This window comes from Pipra filicauda, unplaced genomic scaffold (genome assembly GCF_003945595.2).
Source record: "Pipra filicauda isolate LSUMZ 115617 unplaced genomic scaffold, ASM394559v2 scaffold715_size207569_pilon, whole genome shotgun sequence".
NCBI lineage: Eukaryota > Metazoa > Chordata > Aves > Passeriformes > Pipridae > Pipra > Pipra filicauda.
Genome location: NW_024104882.1, coordinates 103,525 through 126,679, shown reverse-complemented (window position 1 = coordinate 126,679; position 23,155 = coordinate 103,525). Strand labels below are relative to the sequence as shown.

The 23,155-nt window shown below is 49.6% G+C and overlaps 1 protein-coding gene across 1 annotated transcript in view; it reads right to left on the bottom strand.

Annotated features, from left to right (window-relative positions):
- Window positions 1–16,422: 16,422 nt before the first annotated feature.
- The window catches only part of LOC113983535 (zinc finger protein OZF-like), a 69,722-nt gene continuing 62,989 nt past the window's right edge, over window positions 16,423–23,155 (bottom strand). The window contains 1 exon segment of the mRNA XM_039389202.1: window positions 16,423–16,783. Within this exon segment, the coding sequence (XP_039245136.1) occupies window positions 16,423–16,783 (361 nt within the window).

Below are 23,155 nucleotides of genomic sequence, written 5' to 3'. Positions count from 1 at the left end.
TGAGAAATAATGGAGGGTCCTCTTCCCCACAAAGGGTCCTGGAGGGGGTCGTGGGGGATTCCTGAGCCCTGCAGGGTGGGCAGAGCTTGGGGAAAGCAGAGGGACACGAAGTGGGCTGTCCCTGATCCATGTCCAGGTGAACTGGACAGAGCTGCCTCCAAGCAATTCCTTGCACTCAGGGGGCTCTGCAGACCCTCAGGGTCACCGTGAGGGCAGGGAGGGGCTCTGGGAGACTTCAGGGCATCCGGGGGGAGAGGCTCTGGGGGCCCCATGGATTTGGGAGCCAAGTCCTGTCCCAGGTATATCCAGGGTTCCAATTCCCTTCTTCTGCCCCAGGTCCCTGCAGAGAGAGGGTCAGGACAAGGCCCCTCTCATGCCGGTGGACACCAGGGGTCCCATTTTGGGCTCTGTCTTTCAGGACTGGAAGTGGTGGTGACACCCATGTCCTGTCTCCCTCCAGTGGCATGAGGAGATGATCATCTCTGGAGGACCCCCCTGATCCCCTGGGTGCCCTGGGAATTTCCTTGGAATGATCAATAAACCCCTGATGCAAAGCAAATGCTCTCTGTGTCCATTTGTGTCTTCCCATGTCCGTGTGTGTTCCAACGTCCATGTGTGTCCCCACGTCCATGTGTGTCCCCATGTCCATGTGTGTGTTCCCATGTCCATGTGTGTGTTCCCATGTCCATATGTGTGTTCCCACGTCCATGTGTGTCCCCATGTCCATGTGTGTGTTCCCATGTCCATGTGTGTGTTCCCATGTCCATATGTGTGTTCCCACGTCCATGTGTGTCCCCATGTCCATGTGTGTGTCCCCATGTCCATATGTGTCTCCACATCCATGTGTGTCCCCATGACCATGTGTGTCCCCATGACCATGTGTGTCCCCGTGTCCCTCTCCCCTCCCCTCTCCAGCCCCTGCACACCCGGTGCCTCTCTGCCCGCACCCCCACCATGAGCAGAGCGGCTCAGGGGGCTCCTGGGGGTCTCTGCACACCAGATCCCCCTCACACTCTTAAGGGAACTTCCCAGGCTCACCATTCCCAAGACTCCCTGGCAGTCACTCTCCCACCAGCCCAGACTGGCACTGCTGACCCTCAGGCCCCTTCCCAGCAGCAGCAGCTCCAGTGACCCAACGGATCCCCTGTGACTCCCCACACCCCCACTCTCACAGTCAGACCAGGTTTCCTCACTGCTTCCACCCCAGCTTTCCCATGGAAGAGTCTCTGATGTCTTAAAAACAGTAAAACAATTTCTTTCTTGTGAAGAAACACAAAAACAGGCTGAGCTGGTGCCTCGAGGAAGGACCCCCAACAAAAAACTCCTTGGGGTTTTATCTCCTCACAGTCCAAGCACACAAAACGCTCTTCCTGCTGAGTCCTGGGCTCCTGCCCTGTCTCCAAGTGTCCTCTCCCTTGGCTGCTCCAGGGTGGGCAGCTCACGGCCTTTTGTCTGAGGCCCCTCACCCAGAGCTCATCCCACAGCTCCAACTGCAGCTGCTCCCTGAGCCACCTGCACCCACGGGATTCCTCAGCCCTGGGCACCACGAGGCCCCCACAGTGTCCCAGGGTCCCTTTGGTTCCCTGAGCCCCCACAGTGTCCCAGTGTCCCTTTGGTTCCCTGAGCCCCCACAGTGTCCCAGGGTCCCTTTGGTTCCCTGAGCCCCCACAGTGTCACAGGGTCCCTTTGGTTCCCTGAGCCCCCACAGTGTCCCAGGGTCCCTTTGGTTCCATCAGGTTCTGGCACCAAAAACTGGGAAACAAACTCTCCAACCAGCTTTTGGGGTTAGAAAGCCCACATGACTTCATTCAGTGTGCTGGGTGCATGAAGGTAGCTCCATAAAGCATGCACACCCACCAACCTCACAGACCACTTTAGAGTCATGAAATTCATAGCCATGACATTCCTATTACATATTCATTACACTTCCTGAGTACATGCATAGGTACTAATTACCTTCATGGACTTACTTGAATATGGCTCTGGAGCTTCCAAGGAATCTTTTCTCCATGAGAGTATCTCAGACATGTGGTCATGTCATAATGGACTTCTCTTACCATTCTTTGCTCTGACACACAATCCTTGCTCTCAAAACTAAGGCATTTGCAAGTGCATGTTAATCACTGATATAGGGAAATAAGGAAGCAAGAGCTGCCACAAGGCTACTAGTCACAGATGTAGGGATCAAACACTCTTGTACTACAGTTAAAAGAATTTTCCAGCATCTTTCCCCACTGCTGCATAGACTCTGTTTTTTAAAAAATACAACTACTTTGGTCACAGTTTGTGCTGCTTTCAGCTGGGGTAGAGTTGATTTTCTTCCCAGTGGCTGGTACAGGGCCGTGTTTTGGATTTGTGCTGAACACAGGGTTGATAATACAGAGATGTTTTGGTGTTGCTGAGCAGGGCTCACACAGAGCCAAGGCCTTTTCTGCTTTTCGCAGGGCCAGGCTGGCAAGGAAGTTGGGAGGCTGTGAGGAGACACAGCCAGGACAGGGGACCCAAACTGACCCAAGGGATATTCCAGACCACATGACATCATGCTCAGGATAGAAAGGGAGGGGAAGAAGAAGGAAAAGGAAGGTTTGGAGTGATGGCATTTGTCTTCCCCAGGAAGCATTGTGTGGGATGGGACCCTGCTCCCCTGCAGGTGGCTGAACACCTGCTTCCCATAGGAAGTGCTGAATTAATTCTTTGCTTTTCTTTGCTCGTGTGCCCAGTTTTGCTCTCCCTCTAAAGTGTCTTTTACCTCAACCCAGGAGTTTTCCAGCTTTTATCCTTCCAAGTCTGCCCCTGCTCTGGCTGGTGTGGGAGTGAGCGAACGTCTCCACAGTTGCTGACTGGGGTTAAACCCTGACAGAGCTTGTCAGTGGCACAATGGCCCCTCGATTCCACGAGGCTCCGCAATGTCCCAGGGCTCCTTCAGTTCCCTGAGGTTCCGCAGGGTCCCAGGGTTCCTTTGGTTCCATCAGGTTCTGTAGTGTCCCAGAATTCCTTTGGTTCCACGAGGCTCCACAATGTCACAACGTCCCCTTGACTTCATGAGGTTTCTCAGTGTCACAGGGTTCCTTTGGTTCCATCAGGTCCCACAGAGTCACTGGCCCTGTGATTCCATGAGGTTCCACAGTGTCCCAGGGTCCCTTTGGTTCCATGAGGGGAGGGGCTGGGAAGCCAGGGGACCCCCAAGAGCCCCTGTGACTGAAGCCCATACTGGGAACCCTTGGGCCTGTACTGGGAGCGTTTGTGACCCCATACCTGGAGCTCTGGGAGTACTGCTGACCCCATCCTGAAAGTACTGAATGCACTGGGAGCCCTGGTGCCCCCATACTGGGAGAACTGGAGACTCCTATATTGGAAGCCCTGACGCCCATACTGGGGCCATCCTGGGAGCACTGGTGCCCATTCTGCTGCCATACTGGTGTCACTGGTGCCTGTCCTGGTCCACCCTGGTGCTGTACTGGTGCCCCTATGGGTCCATATTGGCCCATACTGGTACCATGGTTATGCATACTGGTCCCAGACTGGTCCATACAGGTCCCTACTGGTCTGTACTGGTCTCATACTGGCCCGTACTGGTGCCATAGTGGTGTGAAGGGAGGTATTTGTTTTTGTGTTGGTGGTGGGGAGTGGCTGTAGTTACTTATTTATGTATTTTTTTTTATTTTGGGGCGTGGGAGGCAGAGGGGGCCGGGGAAGGGATGTTGGGAGGGGGGTGGGGAGGTGTTTGTTTCCCTTTTCCAGCACTGCATTTTGGTTTGGTTTGGTTTTTACTTGTCAGTTTTTCAATGAAATAAATCTCTGCAGACATGGAGCTGCCATCCTGCAAAGGCCGGGCCCCCCCACTGCTGCAACGCACAGACACAGACAAAGAGATACAGACACACAGAGACTCCCAGACAGACACACAGACACACAGAGACTCCCAGACAGACACACAGACACACACACAGAGTGTAGGGTAGAAAACCTTCCAAGAAACACCGAGGATGGAAAACCTTAATGCCCACTCAAGGAAACTCTCGCTGCCAGGGAAAAGCTTTAACGTGGGAAGAAACAACTTTCTCCTGCAGGGTGCTGCGATGTTCTCTTTATCTGCTGCCCGGAGGTAACTCCCTTGCTCCAAGCGCTAAAATCCTCACAGAGGTGCCTGGGCCCCCCAGGGGGGTCAGGCGGGTCCCAAACCCAGGGGAGCACACAGCCTTTCGGGGTCTGTCGCTCCCGCGAAAGGGGTTGTTCCAAAAGCCCCCAAACAGGTTCCTGCTCCGGCTTTCTTGGGCAGCTTTCCCGCAGCGCTCTCGGCCGTCCCAAACAAACAGTGTTCAAGCTCCGGGCCCGGCCCGGTGCAGACACAGCCCCCGCCGCGCTCTCCCTCTCCTCCCCCGCCGCCTTTCAGGCCCCGCGCACGGGTCGGGGCCGCCCCGCGCTCCCCCCTCCCAGCGGCGGTGCCGGAGCGGGGCGGCCAAGGCGGTCCCCGCGCCCCGGGGCGGCGGCAGCGGCAGCGCCGGGGCGAGGAGGAGGCGGCGCGGGGGGAGGCGAAGGCGTTCGGCGCCGGGCGCGGAGCCCGGAGCAGAGGGGAGGCTGGGCACGGGCCGGGGGCGCTGCCGGCGGGGCCGGGCGGGGTCTCTGTGCGAAGCACAGCTGGGGTTGCGTCGCTGGGAGTGTTTTTGGTGTCGTGGGGTCGCCCCGCCGAGGGAAAATGTTAAGTTGCTGTGGAGAAGATGTTCCGCTGCTGCTGCTGCGGGACAATTGAAGCTGCAGAGCTGAATCAGTGCAGCTCTCAGGGTCCGGGGCGGTCGCTCAGAGAGCAGCCGTGTGGGCGGGGAGCAGCCAATGGGGAGGCGCCCAGGGACAGCCAATGGGAAAGCTGCGGGATGGCGGGAAGGGGCAGCCAATGGGAGAGCGCGCGGTGCAGCCAAGCGTAACCAATAGACAACCAATGGGACACCGAGCAGCCGGGCAGCCAATGAGGAGCTGCCACCAGGGGCCGGTGCTGAGAGACTGCGCATGCTCCGAGAGCGAGGGGACAGTTCGGAGAGAGGAAGACTCTGAGCCTTCATCCCCTACGACCGCCCGGGACGGCCACGGGAGAGAAGCGCGCAGGCGGCAGAAGCGTGTGCCGAGATTGACATCGAACACCGCCCAGTCTCGGGTAGGTCATGAATATGTAAAATGACAATGAATATGTATGAGTAGTTGTAGGAAAGGGAAGCTGTGAGGGGGGAGGGTGTGTGTGTGTTGGTTGGAGGTGTCCTGTTTTCGTCCTGCGCCGTAATAAACAAATAGCGGCTTAATAGGACCTGTGGCTGTTGGGTTTTCCTACCGTCGGCTTTTGCCGGCCTCAGTTCCAGCCAGGCGGGAGTCACCCTGCGCTCGGCTGCAGACTCCGCTGGAGGCAGGGACTCCCTGGGGCGCCCTCGAGATTTTGCCGAAGGGACTCCTCACTTCGCTGGGCTCGCTGCGGGAGCAGACGGGGACCTCTGCGACCAATTGAAGGTATTTGTTTCGTCTACTTTGGTTGACCGGTCGTCTACTGTTTCGGAGTTCGTGTGTGTCCCGGTAAATTGTTCCTGTTTCGGAGTTCGTGTGTGTCCCGGTCATTGGAAAGTACCTGTAAGCCGCTTTCTGTTTCGGAGTTCGTGTGTGTCCCGGTAAATTGTTCCTGTTTCGGAGTTCGTGTGTGTCCCGGTAAATTGTTTCTGTTTCGGAGGTCGTGTACGGTGTGTAAGGCAAAGCTTGTGGGTCTTAATAAATTATTTCAGGAGTTTGGTGAGTGCAGTGCGTGTGAAGTATAGCTCTCAGGGTCTGCTGTAGCTGCTGTGAGAGAAGTTTTCTTATTGTCTTGTAGCACGGATTTTAATCGGCACGTGTTGGCATCTGAGTGTCTGGGGTAGATGCTGCGAGTGAGAGAAGTTTTGTTCTTATCTTGCAGCAGCGATTTTAATCGGCGCGTGTTGGCATCTGAGTGTCTGGTGTGAGTGCTGTGAGTGAGAGAAGTTTCCTTGTTTTATAGCACTGATTTTAATCAGCACGTGTTGGCATCAGTGTCTGGTGTAGGTGCTGTACTATGAGAAAAGTTTTACTCTTGTCTTGTAGCAGCGATTTTAATCGGCACGTGTTGCCATTTCAGTGTCTGGTGTAGGTATTGTGAATGGCAAAAGTTGTCTTATATTTTTGTGACACGAGTTTTAATCAGCACCTGTTAATACCTTAGTGTCTGATACAAGGAGTGTGGTCAGAAAAGGCTTTCTTATTGTTCTGTGACACTAATTTTAATTAGGACTTGTTAATATGTCAGTGTCTGGTGTAGGCAGTGTGATTAGGAGAAGTTTTTATTATCATCTCTGGCACTAATTTTCATCAGCTTCCGACAATTTATTTCCCGTATTTCCTAACCTAAAAGAGTTGCGTTTAAGGGTTGGTAAAAGGGCACGTGTTGGCATCTGAGTGTCTGGCATAAGTGGTGCGAGTGAGAGAAGATTTTTTGTTATCCCGTAGCACCGATTTTAATCGGCACGTGTTGGCGTCTGAGTGTCGGGTATACCTACTGTGAGAGTAGTGTTCTTAAAACAGCGATTTTAATTAACAGGTGTTGGCGTCTGAGTGTGGGTCTGTGAGAGAAGTCGTTATTGTCTTGTAGCACCGATTTTAATCGGCACGTGTTGGCGTCTGAATGTCTGGTGTAGGTAGTGTGAGAGCAGTGTTCTTGTCCTGTAGCAGCGATTTTAATCGACACGTGTTGGTATTTTATTGTCTGGGTTAGATGCTGTGAGTGAGAAAAGTTTTCTTTTTGTCCTGTAGCACCGATTTTAATGGGCACGTGTTGGCATCTGAGTGTGTGGTGGGGGTGGTGTGAGTGAGAGGTTTTGTTATTGTCTTGTAGCACCGATTTTAATCGGCACATGTTGGCGTCTCTGCAGTAGATGCTGTGAGAGCAGTTTTCTTGTGTTCTAGCAGCGATTTTCATCAGCACCTGTTGGCTTAGTGTCCGGTGTGAGTGGTGTGAGTGAGAGAAGTTGTCTTGTAGGAGCAATTTTAATGGGCACGTGTTGGCAGCTGAGTGTCTGGTAGGGGTGTTGAGAGTGAGAGAAGATTTTTAATTGTCTTGTAGTACTGATTTTAATCGGCACGTGTTGGCATCTCGGTGTCTGGGGTAGGTGCTGCGAGTGAGAGAAGATTTTTTCTTATCCTGTAGCACCGATTTTAATGGGCACGTGTTGGCATTTGAGTGTCTGGTGGGGCTATTGTGAGAGAGGTTTTGTTATTGTCTTGTAGCACCGATTTTAATGGGCACATGTTGGCGTGTGAATGCCTGGTGTAGGTACTGTGAGAGCAGTGTTGTTGTAGCAGCGATTTTAATCAGCAGGTGTTGGTATCTCAGTGTCCGGCGTTGGTGCTGCGAGTGCGAGAAGATTTTTTTCTTGTCCTGTAGCACCGATTTTAATGGACACGTGTTGGTATTGTCTGGATTAGGTGCAGTGAGTGAGAAAAGTTTTCTTTTTGTTTTGCAGCACCGATTTTAATGGGCACGCGTTGGCATCTGAGTGTCTGGTGGGGGTGGTGTGAGTGAGAAGTTTCCTTGTTTTGCAGCACCGATTTTAATCAGGAGGTGTTGGCAACTCAGTGTAGGTGCTGTGAGAGAAGTCTTATTATTGTCTTGTAGCGACAATTTTAATTAGGAACTGTTGGCATTTCGGTGTCTGGTGTAGGTAGTGTGAATGGGAAAAGTTTTCTTATTGTTTTGTGACAGGAGTCTTAATTAGCACCTCTTAACATCTTAATGTTTGCTGAAGCAGTGTGGTAAGAAAAGGTTTTCTTATTGTTCTGTAGTGCCGGTTTGAATTCGCAGTTGTTAACACCTCAGTGTCTGGTGCAGGCAGTGTGATTAGGAGTTTTTATTTTCTGTGGCACTAATTTTCATCAGCTTCCCAGTATTTATTTCCCGCAGTTTGTAACTTAAAAAGCAGTTGTATTTAAGGGTTGGTAAAAGGCAAGGAGGTAGAAAAGCACCTGTAAATTACTGTGGGAAATAGCCAGAGTAAGAAAGTTGTGAAAAAGAGTCCTCTGGGCTGTATTTTAAGCCATTGGAGAGATCTGGGTGGTGTGAGTGGAAGTGGTGTCAATAAGGCTAACACGATTAAATCTTGCAGATAATGGTGGTCTTTGTATAAATGAAACGGGGGAGAAAGTTGGCCGCCGAATGGAACTTTAAATTATAATATACTTTTGCAATTAATGTTGTTTTTAAGGCGTAATGGAAAAGGGAATGAGGCAATATGTGGAGATAGGTTTTTCTGTTTGAGAAACCATCCAGAATGGCAGAGAGATTGCGGGAGAAACGTTTCACTCCAGGATTCTCTGCTATTAACATTAGAAAAGGACGGGGAAAGAGAACCAAAAGATAAAAAGGTGCTGCTCATCATGCAGCATCGGCAAAGGTGCCTTAAAACAAGGAAAGGGAGAGACCTTAAGTCTGAGGGGTTATAGATCGGGAAGAATTGAGAGCAGCACACCCCCAGTTCCCCCCCGCGGGACCTGAAGCCCCTGCAGTGGCATCAGGAGATGAATCCAGCAGTGATGGCAGTGAAGCAGGAGCCAGCGGCAGCCCCCCCCATCACCGCACAGGAGGAGTAAAAGGAGCCAAAAGCCCCCAGCTCCGGGCCCCCCTTGGGCAAGGGAGTAGGACGGGCAGGAGAGTTGGTGAGAGTAAAGGTCCCTTTTAGTGCAGCAGATCTTGGTAATTGGAAGGGGGTGGTTAAGGGATACCGAGATGATCCCGGTGAAATAGAAAACGTTTTGAAAGGATTGTTAGAAACCAATATTCTGATTGGTCATTTATTGATTTAATGCATAATGAGATGACTGCCTGCGATTGCCTTTGCTCACAGGCGAGCCAGAGTGCTGTCCCTTTGGCCGTGGAGAGGAGAGGAGCAGATGAAAGACTAAAGGCATTGAAAAACCCCGAATCCCATCTGGATGGAAGACACTCCTCTACCAGACAGGCCAAGTCCGTTCCCGGAGCCCAGGTGCACCAGGGGAACCCAGGAACGGGGAGCAGGACCTGCGGCAGCGGGATCCGCCAGGCAGGGGGAAACGGGGCACGGGAGTGGGATGCCATGTCTGCCCCACCCAGCCCAGGCGTGCCAAGGGTGGGTGGCCCTGGCTCGAGGGCCACCAGGTCTCCTGTGTGGTGGGAGAGGGGAGCAGCCGGACCCCTGCACTGATCAGCGAGGGGCCGCCTGCCACTGCCACCCCCTGTGACGGTGGGTTCCCCCATCGCAGCCCAGCCCCAGCCCCGCGGATCCCACCCAGGGAAGCAAAAGCCACCAGTGGCTTCCCATGGGCACTCCCATTGTTGCCTGGAGCCCAGGTGCTTGGTGCCAGAAGTGAGAGCCCCCCTCGGGGCTTGTGTCACCCCCCCAGTGGGTAAGTGACAAAACCATCAGAGTAGTGTGTGCCCGGCCTCCTCCTTGTTCTCCACCTCTCGTGTCTCTTGCAGCACCAGACTGGAGTCAAGCTCCACAGGGTCTTCTTTCCTCGGTGATTCAGCTAAGCCAGTTCCCTTGGCTGTGGTTTTGCTGGATAGTCAGTAGGGACAGTGGGAATCTCATTCCTGCTTTCATGCTCATCGCTAATTAGATGACAAGGCATTTGGTTATTTATCAGGCACATATAATAGCAGATATAATTTCAACGTGCTCTTTTTCTGGATTAAGCGAAGGTGGCCTGTCCACCTTGGTCAGGCTTGGTAGAATTTTGTCACAGGTTGGTGGTATGTGACACATCATGATCTGATTCCATTGTCATCCCCACCTACTGTCCAGGCCAGATTTAACTGGATTGTGGTGGCCTTGCATTCACAGCACTCACTTGAAGTACTGTGAGACTTTGTTGTGAACTAAGAGGATACAGCAGTGCGTGCTTTGCTCCCAAACATTGTACAATATCTGCAGAGGTAAGGAGTGCTCTGGAGGGCAGGCCCTGGGCTGTCTTCTCTTTGTTCCATTTGGAGAAACACAGGTCCCTCAAAAGTTCCTCATTTTTATGGTACCATTTCCCCTGTGCTCCAAGGGGAAAGCCCATAAATACAGTGTCTGCTGCATTTGTCAGATCCTAAATTTGTTGGTATTTCCCTACTTTTTCCATTGCAGCCTCTTCCAAAGATGTGTCAGTATCACAGTGACATCCACCCCCTATGCTTGGTTGTCCTTCACAAATATGAGGTGCCATTTATGGAACTGTTGTTATCTCTTCTATGTGGTTCCTGAAACACCACCCAGTTTTTGTGTTTAACTTCCTTTGATAAGGTATCACAGATACAGTTGTACCTTTTAAGTCTTGCCTCCTGCAAGGCTGGGCAGTTCCTGATGATATGGGAGCATGTTTCCTTCTCAGCCTGGCAGTGTCTGCAGGATTTGATGTACCTTGCTTGTCTCCCCCTTGCCAGGAACTCTCTTGTGGGGTAAACGTTGGCTCTCAATTGCAGTGCTGTTCTAGGCTTCGTGTGGGTGATGCCTCTGTAGTTGTAGATCCCAAAGTTGCTGGTCCCACCCCTTTCAAAGTTGGTAATGCCCAGGTGCTGGGATACCAGCTTGGTCCATTTTGTAAATTCTGATGCTCTCCAGTTTCAGGGTTTCAGAAAGCTGATCTTTGGAGTGGGTACCTCCCATTCTGATGTTCTTTTCTCATCCCCATTGTTGGATAGTTGGATTAGAGGTTTGGGTTCCAATATTGTTGGCTCTTTTCTTTGTCTCCTCCAGCTTTTATCCATAGCTTTTCATCTGCTTGTTTGATTCCTTTTATTTTCAGAATTGTTTTGACTGTTTCATCTGAAGACTGAGCCAGTCTCTGCCATCTTTGGGCTTGTGCACTTGGGATCAATCCTGTCAACCTGGTGATACCCAAACCTCCACCCCTTGTGCTTGAATTTAGGATGATGTGAGATGTGCTCGGTGGCAAATGCAGCCATTCCTTGACAGTGGATCGTATCTGTAGGTCCAGGGACTGGAGGAACCCTGCTTTCACATCAGTGTGGGGCCCAAGTAGGTTAATGTGGGGATGGGATAAGTTTTGCAGATGTCAGTTTTCTGTAATGGTTTCAGCGGTGCCTTATTGATCCATTGTGACCAATTTGTTAATTTTGCAGATAGTTCTGGTGTATCTCTACCAGTCCAGGGGTCAATCTGCTGGCCCAGATATTTCTCAGAACTACTGGGTTCAATCCCATTGAGGGGTGTGCAGTTAAGGGTCCGTGCTGGACAGTCACTGATGGTGTACGAATCCTTAGTTGGCTTGGTGTAGAAGCCGTGGCACTTTTCTCCCTGTGTCCTGCAGAAGGTCTGTAGGATTTTGATGTTGTTTTTTATGCCTTGCCAGGATCCATTTAATAGGACCAAGTCATCAGTGAAGGGTGTTGCTGTTACAGTGTTCCCTCCCTGTTGGTACCCTTTTCCACACTCTTGCAGCTTGCACAGCAGAGGGTCTACAGGCAAACTGAATAGAAGCAGCAGCATTGGATCACCTTGTTTCACACCACTTTGTATGTGGATGTGATCTGTGTGTTCATTCTTTGTGTCTATCCAGGTGTAGAAGTTCTCATCCATGTTCTTTAACAAGGTGATAATAGGAGGGTCTCCTCCCTTCTGTTTGAGAGCCCTTAGGATGTGTTGATGGCTCAGGGTATCAGAGGCCTTTGCGATATCGACCAATAGCACTCGCAGTTCTCTGTGTCCTTAGCATTTCAGATTAGCAGTTGTAACAGTTTGGATTTTTGGAGCATCCTGCCTGTCTTCTAAATGCTCTCTGCCTGAGATTAATGGGACATGCCTTGGCCAGCTTTGCTGTCATAGTTCTGGAAAAGAGGCTTAAAGTGATTGATCCAATGGTAATGGGCTGTGAGTTGCTGATGTCCTTCAGGCGTTCTGGTCTGGTTGACTTTGGTATTAAAATAGTCCAGCAGCACCTCACCATGTCTGGTATCACTGCTGATGCCAGCCATAGATGGAAAACTTCCATGGTCTGGGAGTGGCGAGGGTCCAACTGCCACTGCCACCCTCTGTGACGGTGAATGGCGAGTCGGTAACTAAGTGATTGCAGGTGGAGGCGAGAAACTGGAATACTTTATTGAAGAGCAAAATGTAATTTAAGGGCCTTGGGGGTTGGGCATGTTAATGAGGAGGACAGGTCATGATAATAAGGGAATTGCACAAGTTTTTACTGAAGTTACTTAATTGATTAATCTTTCCCTCAACCAGGATTACATGGGGGGAAGAGGATAAAGGGTTTAAACATGGTCTGATAAAACCATCTCAAAGTCCTTTCTTATTTTGCTGCAGGAGCCAGGCTAAGCCACATGGTTGTACATCACCAGGTCTTGTGAGGAAGGTCCAGTCCCTCAGGTCACGGGATTTCTCTCAGTCCCCATTGTCGAAGGTTTACTGTTCAAGCCCACTAAGCCCCTTTCTGCTGGCAGCTGGGTTTGGGCTCCTACAACGAGAGGCCTCCCACGTGCCCTGCTATTGATGCCAGGCCCCCGGGCCCTGGGCACTTGGCGCCAGAAGCAAGAGCCCCCCTCGGGGCTCACCCCTCCCTCACTGGTGAGTGACAAAACCATCAGAGTAGTGGTATTTCGGGGGCCCCTGGTGGTCTAGTGGTTAGGATGTGGCACTCTCACCGCCGCGGCCCGGGTTCGATTCCCGGTCAGGGGACTTCCCCGGGCAGATGGAGCTCGTTCAGCCCTGTAAGGCCATCCATCTAAGAGAAGGTCACTCTAAGCAAACCTACGTCCTGAGGACCTCACTGCCACCGTCCAAGCTCGCTCGGCCCCGGCAGATGAACCTCAGGATTAAAGGGTGGGCTCAGTTCAGCGCACACTGTGTCTCACCTAAAACATCCACTGCGCAGGCTCGAAGGGTAAAAAGACCTTTCCCAAATCTTCGTTCACGAAGACTGGCCATGATGAGATGATGAGGAGTGGTATTTCACCGACGGCCGGGACGCCGGCGGGCAGGTCGCCCTGCACTGCCGAGCACGTGCCCGGCCTCCCACTTATTCTACACCTCTCGTGTCTCTTCCCAGCGCCAGACTAAAGCTCAACAGGGTCTTCTTTCCCTGCCGATTCTGCCAAGCCCGTTCCCTTGGCTGTGGTTTCACTGGGTAGTAGGTAGGGGCAGTGGGAATGTCCTTCATCCATTCATGCACATCACTAATTAGATGACGAGGCATTTGGCTGTTTATTGAACACATAGAAATATATGTTCCTTTTCCGGGTTACATAAAGGTGGCCTGTCCACCTTGGTCAGAATGGTAGAATTTTGTCCAGAAGTCGATGTTGTGTGACACGTGATGATCTGAGCCCCAGTTGTCATCCCTACGTACTGTCTGCCCTGATCTAACTGGCTTGTGGCAGCCCTGCAGCCGTAGGTATTGCTTAACTTTATTGTAAATTAAGATACAGCAGTATGAGCTATTTTTGCCTTGACTATGCCATTAGCTTGCAGATAATATGGTATGTGGAATACCCACTGAACTCCTCCTTCTTTGGGCCAGCCTTGGACTGTAGCTGTGAAATACGACCTGTTGTCTGATTGAATTGACACAGGTTTTGGGAAGAAACTGAACCCTGCTTTAAGAGCTTCCAGAGTGTTTGCCCCAGTTGCTGGAGGGAAAGCCTCGGCTTGTCCCAGTCCTGATCTAACTTCCACTCCTACCAACACATATTGCTTTCCTTCTGATTTCCAGAAAGGTCCAATATAGTCCAGCTGCCGTGTGTCCCCCGGTCTCTTCCTGTCTCTTGTGTGCAAGGGAGGTTGTTGTAGGGGATGATGCTCTAGTCGGACTCGACACTTCCCATGCAGATATGCAGGTGTGAGCCATCTCAGGAGTTACTGCCATCCTCTACTTCCTGCTTGTTTGTATTGGTCTTGTGCCCCTGTGTGCTTTTGCTTTGAGTGCAGCCACTCTAATGATTGGTCCCAGTTTTCTGCTGGAGTTTTTACGTGTGGTGGGGCTAGTCTGGCCAGTTCATCTGCCTTGTCATTCCAGTGGCTAGTTGGGATTTCAGTCTCTTGGTGAGAGGCTACTGTTGCCTAAAATGAAAGGAAAATTCTCTGGAGAGTTTGTTGAAGTAAGGCAGAGAACAGGTCTTTATTTAAGGCCTTAAGGTGCATAAAATACATTCAGCACACACATGCAGAATAGCTGTTACAATTTTATAATACTGGCTAATTATCCTATCTAACCATTACATCCTGGCCCAAAAACTGTACATCCCCCCTCCTGCCTTCAGGCCCTCCCCTAGGCACACCTCCCCAAATTGGGTTGGTGGTCCCAAGAAAACAAGAGTTGGTCCCTCCTTCATCTTCATCATCCCTCTCTGTCCTGCTCGGCCCTCTTTCAAGGATCCTGGGTGTTCTCTACTAGTTTAGTCTAAAATTTGATAAGGGGTGATCAAAATTTGGAATGGTGATAAAAGATTGTGGCCTTAGATACTTCCTAAAGTTAATTTTAGATATAATACTGTTAAATTAGAATAGGCCTTGCTTGCTTGTGTTAATTCACAGACAGGACATAGTTAAGTTTATAATGAGAACTGTAGCAGGAGCAGAAAACCTTGGGGTTTCGATAAGGGGCTTTGAGGCTTAAGAAGAGGGACCTTGAAGACTGCTAAAGAAAGGTTCCTAGAGATGATACCAGTTTTGAGGTAATTGGACTGTGCCAGCTCAGCAATTCTTAGCAAAGGTGAAAAGTTTGGAGCTGAGGAAGACTCCTACTTCATCCAAAAGACCCCCAAATGAAGACCCTCAAGGGGCATTCCGAGATGGAGTCGGAGGTGTGGTGTATGTTAATGACTTCCCCTCCCAGTTGTCAGGAATTTGCTGACTGCATCTGTAACACAATTAATGTGTATGTAACATTGTATGACGTAAAAGGGCCAAACAAAGGGAGTAGGTGTGCATACTGGGCAGAGATATTCCCTATGCACCCGGTGCCTGAATAAACATACCTCCTCAGTACTCTCTGTGAGTTTTGGGGTTTGTTTCCACAAGTCAAGTTATATCAAACAGTGTGTGTGTGTTATGTTGTCTGGGTACATCTCCTCCAGACTGGATGTTTTTGCTAAAATCTTTCTTTGGAAAAGAACATTAAACAGAGTTTCAGGAATTTGACACAAAGGGTGGTTAGAAATGACACTAAATTGTAAATACTAGGATCTAAGGATCATGCTGCAGGCCTTTTAATTTGGTCTAGGGCAGTGAGCGTATCTGGGGGAATACAGACCATTCCTCCCCTCCACCATATTCCCAGGAGTTTCACTTCTTGCGAAGGCAGTTGTACTTTTCCAGGAGGGTGATGTTTAATAATGTGTGTTTGGGTTGACTGTCCAGGTGCAGTTTCATCTCCTGCTACCAAAATGTCATCAGTGTATTGGTATACTTTTACTCCCCGTGCAAGAGGAATGAATTACAATTCTGGTGCCAGAGTGTGGTGTGGTAGAGTGGGTGAATGCTTCGGTCTTGTGGGAGGCAGGTTAAAGTGTCCTGCTGGCCTTCCCACGGGAAAGCAAAACACTCCTGATCTTGGTCCCACAGGGGAAGCGTAAAAGACACGTCTTTGACATCAACAGTGGCCATGATTTGGTGGTTTTGTTGTTGTATGGGAGCCATTAGTTCAGCAGTATTTGGGACTGCTGCAGTAAGGGGCCCTGTGTTTGCATTAAGGCGTCGGTAGTGCCCAGTTAATCTCCACTTGCCTTTTGACTTGTGAAGTGGCCAATTCTTAATTAGAGGTGGATGTAACTCCCCCAGACCAACGCTCGTGGGGAGATCTCTGCCCTCAACCTCGAGGAGTGACTTCGGGGGTTCCCCAGCCAAGGCAGGAATCTCCACACACCCCCCAAGAAGGGTTGTGTTGGAAGAACCTGTGCGGAGGTCGGCGCTTGAATAAAGACCTCCACAACTTTTCTGGGTGCAGCTGGTGAGGTGATTTTATTATAAAAGTAGCGGGGCAACTGAACGGCTTAAAGGGAGGAACAAAAGAGCACTGCACAAAATGGCTCCAGCCTTAAATGATATGGGTAAGGAAGGCACTGGAACAGAAGGTGGGGTTTAGACGGAGCCTGCAAATGACAACCAATCATCGGAGATAGGGGCTGAACATAACCATATATGGTACTGTGTCAAATACCAACCAATGAAAGGACAGAACATACATACAATACAATACAACTTATATGCATAATCTACGATTTCCTTATTTTAGACCGCCACAAACCTGCCCCTGTGAAAGGGGACTGGCCCTTTTAGTAGAAGGGGATGGACTGACAGTCACTGGACTCCAGGGGTTGCCTCACCATCAGGGGCTTCATTCAGGGTGGAAGCAGCAGCCAGAGCTCTTCCCCCAGTGGGGGCACTGGTAGGGCTTCACTTACCGGAGGGTCTGTTCGTGTCTGGTCAAGTGTGCGCTCTGAGTGGAGCTCTTCCCACACTCCTCACACTTGTAGGGCCTCTCCCCAGTGTGGATGCGCCGGTGCTTGATGAGGACAGAGTTCCGGTTTAAGCCCTTCCCACAGTTGGTGCAGCGGAAGGGCCTCTCATCCATGTGAATCCGCTCATGCAGGAGGAGATTGGAGCTCTTCCCACATTCTCCACACTGGTAGGGCCGTTCCCCGGTATGGATGAGCTGGTGTCTGCGGAGGTAGGAGCTCTGGCTGAAGCTTTTCCCGCATTCCCCACATGGGTAAGGCCGTTTCCTAGTGTGGATGCGCTGGTGTTGGAACAGGTCGGAGCTGTTCCTGAATGTGGGAATGTTTCCCACATTCCCCACATGTGTAGGGCCATTCCCCAGTGTGGATGTGTTGGTGTTGGATCAGGTGTTTTATCAGGTGGAGGTTGTTCCTCAAACTCTACCCACATTCCCAACACATGTAGGGTCATTCCCCGGTGTGGATGTGCTGGTGTTGGATCAGGTCAGAGTTGTTCCTCAAGCTCTAGCCACGTTCCCCACACATGTAGGGCCGTTTCCCAGTGTGCATGTGCTGGTGTTGTGCGGAGGTTGACACTTGAATAAACACCTCCACAACTTTTCAGGGTGCAACTGGTAAGGTGACTTTATTATAAAAGTGGGGTACAACTGAATGGCTTAAAAGGAGGAACAGAAAGAGCACTGCATAAAATGGCTCCAGCTGCCACGGCCCGAAAGAAAAAGGAATATGGACGTGACACTGACACAGTAGAAGGTCAGGGTGCAATGGCCGGTTTATTAGGGAAAACAAGGACTTAGATAAGGTTTGGGTAAGGGGAGGTTCAATAACTGGGGTGGAGCATGGGATTGACAACTCAGGGTGAAACAGGATAGGAGAACAAGGAAAAGATGGGTGGAACTTAGGAGTATCCAAGAGAAGGGACCAATGGGAGCTCACTCTGCACCGCGGCACCTGTCAGCCAGTCAGTGAGAGATGAGCAGGAAAACCAGGAGAGAACAAGGGAGTTCTCTTTTGGCGGGAAATAACTGAGGGCAAGTCCAGACAAGCCCTGAACTGCCACGGCCCACGGGGAAAAAAGGAATGGGACCGGGCACTGCAAAAAGGGGTCTTGACACAGTAGAGGTCTGTGGAGCAATGCCAACTTTATTGGGGGAGCACGAGACTTAAATAAGGTAGGATGGGGAGGCGGAACCAGGAGAGGGGAGGAGTCTGGGATTGGCAGCTCAGGGACATTTATGATAGGGCGACTGGGTAAGGAAGGGAGGAGTTTTGGGTGTAACCGGGGAAATGGGCCAATGGTAGCTGCCTCTGCACTGCACCAAGCATCAGCCAATAGCAGGCAGAGGAGCGGGAAAACAGGGTTTAGGCGGGAAAACTCTGAGGGGAAGAAGGAGACAGTATGGTGGATAGGGTTTTAAAACAACAACTGGGGGTATACACAACCATATAACAATACAATGATAAACCGGGGAAAACTGGGGATAACAAGGAAAACTGTCCAGTCCGGTGTAGTGTCACATCCAGTAAATAAATGTCTATTTCTGTGTGGTTACGTCTTATTGAGGATTGTAGATTTGTCTCCAGGCTTGAAATTGCTTCCACTCGTCTGTGTGTTCCCCCAACACTGAACAGTACAAATTAACATGGGAGTACATTGAACATGGTATAAAACTGGGGAGTAACAAGAAAGTCTGTGGATTAATAGTCCTTTCAGGCCCCATACAAGTCCCTCCAGGCCTTAAATCTCTCCCAGTCGCTTGGGTGATCCTCCTCATCTCCCCCTTCTTTATTTTCTGACGCGACATTCGCGGAAAGGCTCTTCAGTAGCAGCTTGCGCATACAGCCGACAATACACGGAATACAGGTTAAAAAGGATATAAAAGTGCATATAGAAATTGCAATCATGATTATAAGTCTATTTAACCACTTTGGAAGCGAGGGGAAGTGCAGCCAATCAAATCATCCATCCATATCCAATTGTGGATATCCTGGATTAAACTCTTTAATTGATGGATACTTTGGTGGATCGATTGGGAATGGTCAGAGAAATTCATGCAACACATTCCTTCGAACTCCTGGCATCCATGTCCGTGTGCCAGAAGTAGGAAGTCAGTGGCTGCACGATTCTGTAAACTAACCTCTTTAAGGTTTTGAGTATCTGCCAGCAGTCCTTCTATGGCTGCTGTGGTGGCGTTGGCTTCCTTCATGAGCCAACAGCCAAGGTGTGTTGGGGTGTTGATTAAGGCACGAACCCCACTCAGACACGAACGAGTGCCAGAGCAGAATTGCCGTTTATTTCAAAACGCTTAGGTTTAAATACAACGCTTAAACATGTCACGTGACCTTCCAACCAATGACAGCCAAGTATTGTGTGAGCATGCGTGAAAACCCGGAAGACTACAACTCCCATGGTTCCTCGTTGCATTCTTCCTGCCCCAGTGTGTCAGTAGTGATAAAGCGTGGGCTGTTCCTGTCCCCGGGATCGGGAAGGAAGCCCAAAAACTCTTCATGCGAGACCATATGTGGATGTTGGAATCGCAGTCCGTGGGGAATGGTAGGGGTGATGGCAGAGTGGCGATTTCAGCATCCACACGTGGTGTAAGGAGGGTAGGGGGATTAGTGGTTTTTGGTTTGGGGCGTGTCACCTTATAAGCAATAAATGACCTTTCAGACTGGCTGAGGGTCGGCGGTGTCGGTTTTTTCGGCTTTGGAAGCCTGAGTGGTGCACCTATGGCAAAAGAAAAAGATCTTTTGACAGGACTTTTAGGGGTAGACGACAAATCCAACAATTTAAATTTGGCCGGATTAAAAAGTGCCAACTTCCCTACTGTGCAGGGACCTCCTTCTGGATAAGCAGGAATGCCCTGCCAGGCCCGATCCCCACACAGAAGGAAAAACCCCTTAGGGAGCTTCATGTTCCTTGGCACGTGTTCTGTAGCCACAGGAGTGGCAATTGAGTTATTGCACCACAGCAAGGAAGCACCCTGATAGATCCTTTTGTTGGCAAATACATTGTGGGGTGAAAACAACTGTGGTTCCGTGTATCTATGAAAAATGACACAGTAGCTGGTGGGGAGAGAGCTGAGGAGGACAATTTCCTGGGGTGGATGGGGAGTGAATGCCTGGCGTGAGACGGTTTGTGACAGTGTAGCTGAATTCAATGGAAGGTAGCCTGAGATCCAGATTTGAGATACAAACATGTTCCAGATCTCGCCTGGGGTGACAGGGATGCCTACCAGGCAAGTTTGAAAGGGGTTCCCAGCACTGGACAAAGCCAGGCACAAGGTGTCTGTGCCCGTGGCTTTGGCCAACGTTACCCACAGGTTTTCCGAAGGCTGCTTCATCCAGTCTCTAAGTGGTGATGAGGCAGTGGCGTTGATAATTATTCCTGAAGTGACGACGATGATGGCACAGATGTGGACGGCCCACGTGTCCTATCTGGACTTAAGAAAATCCTCACTCTCCTTACCGGGACCCACTTAGGTCCTGCGTCTCCTGAAATACAAGCGTACCCTTTCCCCCATGTGATAAGGGGAAAGGGGCCTGTCCAGTTTTCCATTAGTAGATCCTTATACATTAATTTTGCTTTTTTAATGGCCTGGACTGTACCTGAGTTAAAGTGCTTATCGGTTGGACTTCTGTTTGTGTATCAGATTCCTCCAGCAAATTTAAAAAGTTTAAAACAGACATGACCTGTTCCAATCTTTCTTGGGGGGTCATACCTGTACTCCCCCTTTTCTGTTTTTTTAGTAAATTTTTGATATTTTGGTGGGCTCTTTCTACTATACCCTGTCCTGTGGGGTTATGTGGGACCCCAGTGGTATGGTGTACCCCCCATTCTTCAAAAAACTTTCTTGTATCTGCAGAGACATAGGAAGATCCGTTGTCCATCTTAATTTGTTTTGGAACTCCCGTTCTTGCAAATGCTGATAAAAAATGTCTCTTCACATCCCTGCTTTTTTCTCCAGAACGCGCGGTGGCCACAATCATTTTTGAAAATGTGTCGATGGACACATGTACATATTTAAATTTTCCAGATTCAGGTATGTGTGTGACATCTGACTGTCAAATTTCCAATGCTGTTAATCCTCTGGGATTAGTTCCCTCTGGAACTAGCGGGGCAACCATTTGGCAATCAGGGCACGCTTTTAGAATCTCTTTTGCTTGTACTAATTTCTGTCGTAGGGTACCTGTCGGAGGCCTTGGTCTGTGGGGGAAGAGAGACACACGACACGCACAGCAGGATGATGAGACACACCAGGATGAGCCAGAGAGATGTCTGCCTGCTCAGTGCAGCAGGCATCTTTTTTATTGACTTCTCTAACTTCTATTTTCCCACCCATATAACATAAACATATTGTTACAAAAACACCGAGGAATGCAGCACCTGCACTCAGCCAAACAGCTTTAACCTTGTACTCTTTATAACTCAAGGCTGTGTCCATGGGAATTATCTAATTAGCTCCACTGCTCTCATGGAAAACGGCCCAACACTTTGTAATATTCCAAACCCCTCAAGCTTCAGTTGTGGGGCTGTGACTTCACCCCACAAATTTCAGGCCAAATTGTTTCTGCAGTGACCATGCATTTTGGTGAAAAAATTCATGGGAAATTTTAGCTTGTTGGTATAAATTAGGGGTAACAGCCATACCTGCTAGGTGATCAGCGATTTGGTTTCCCTCCGCCACAGGGCCTGGTAAAGTAGTGTGAGATCTGGTGTGGACAATGTAGTATCAAAGTTTCTGTCACGAGTTAAAGACAATAATTTTTTTAGCAGGTTGAACAGTCTCTTATTGGAAACTTCTTTTAAAAATGAATTTTCTATTCTTTTCACAATGCCCACAACATAGACCAAATCTGATATAATATTAATCACTTTGTCTTTGAAAATTTCGAAGGCACGAACAACTGCTGACAATTCCACGATTTGAGGAGAACCTTGGGCTTTATGAGTATTTTGTTACCAATTGCCATTTTCTTGTCAGATGATTACAGCATTTCCAGTTCTCCCCGACACATTGGTAAACAATATTTTAGTATCTTTTATTGATATGTCTGATGGCATAATTTTTAATTTGACAGGAATTGGGATCAACCTCTGTAAAAATTGGCACGCCGGCAGGTGGAATTTGATTTCTCCCGGGTAGCCCACGATGGCAATCTGGAAATTGGTGGAATTCTGCATCAGTTGTTCCAGCTGTTTGGAAGTCAGTGGAAGGTAAATGAAATCTGACTCTTCCCCACTGAGTTCCAAACACCTGGTGTGTCCTTGAAAAATTAGTTTTCCAGTCATTTCTGCTAGTGTAACAATGGTTTTTGAAAATTGATGTGGGAGGAATGTCCACTCCCACAAACAGAAGTCTTTAGTGTCTGCAGAAAATTGGCCTAATATGGCCAGTGGCTGTGCTCCCTAACGACAGTCAAGGAAGATGGCAGTCCCTCCATGTTTCTGTGTATTTGTCTCTCAGCTATCTTCTCGACTGTGGAAAGGGCTTTCTCTGTGTCAGGAGTTAGGGTTCTGGGGGAGGACAAGTCTGCATCTCCCTTAAGCAACTGAAATAGGGGGTGCAAATCACCAGTTGTGATCCCCAATACTGATTGGATCCAATTGATCGCTCCTAATAGTTTTTGGAGGTCATTTAAATTTTGGACTTCTTTATTAATCACAAGTGATTGAGGTTTGATGGATTTAGATATAATTTGGAGTCCGAGGTACTTCCAGGGTGCTTCCCTCTGTACCTTTTCAGGGGATACTTCCAATCCTTGGGAATTCAGAGCTGAAATTGTCGAATTGAAAGTCTTTTCTACCGCCAGTTCTGTTATGGTGCAGATCAATACATCATCCATATAATGGAAGATGATTGACTGCAGGAATTCCCGTCTGATAGGTTCCAGCACCTTTGCCACAAACATTTGGCATAGTGTTGGGGAATTTTTCATCCCCTGGGGAAGCACCTTCCATTGGAACCTGCGGTGAGGTTCACAAGCGTTGATGGCTGGGACTGAGAACGTGAATTTGACCGAATCAGCCGGATTAAGGTAAATGTGGAAAAAGCAGTCCTTCATGTCAATGACCACTAGGGGCCATTCAGCAGGGAGCATAGATGGAGATGGCATTCCCTGCTGGAGGGCTCCCATCGGTTCCAGGACTTCGTTCACTTTGCGCAGGTCCTGGAGAAATCTCCAGGAGCCTGAGGATTTTTGTATCACAAACAGTGGAGTGTCCCAGGGACTGGTGGAAGGCTCCAAGTGTCCTTTAGCCAATTCTTGATTAACCAAATCATTTAGGATTTGCAGCTTCATTTTGGGTAGGGACCACTGATCCACCCAAACAGGGGTTTCAGTTTTCCAATTTAGTTTGGGCAGCTGCACCTGCTCAGTGACCCCTCCTAAAAATTTTCTTTTGTCTTCAAACTTAACTGCCATTGTTCCATGGCGTCCTGTACTTACAGTGTTATTGGAATGTTCAATACAAACAGTTGAAAGGATGCAGGCCTGCCCTCCGGCCCGTACACCGTAACAATTTCTTTACTCCTGACCGGGTGTTGTGAGCCTCCTACCCTGCTTACACGTGTGTCTGTGGACTGGGCCGGCTAACCGGACGGCCAGTGCTTTGCTGCCAGAATGGTTACGTCCGCCCCTGTGTCCAAAAGCCCTTCCACCTTAATTTTCTGG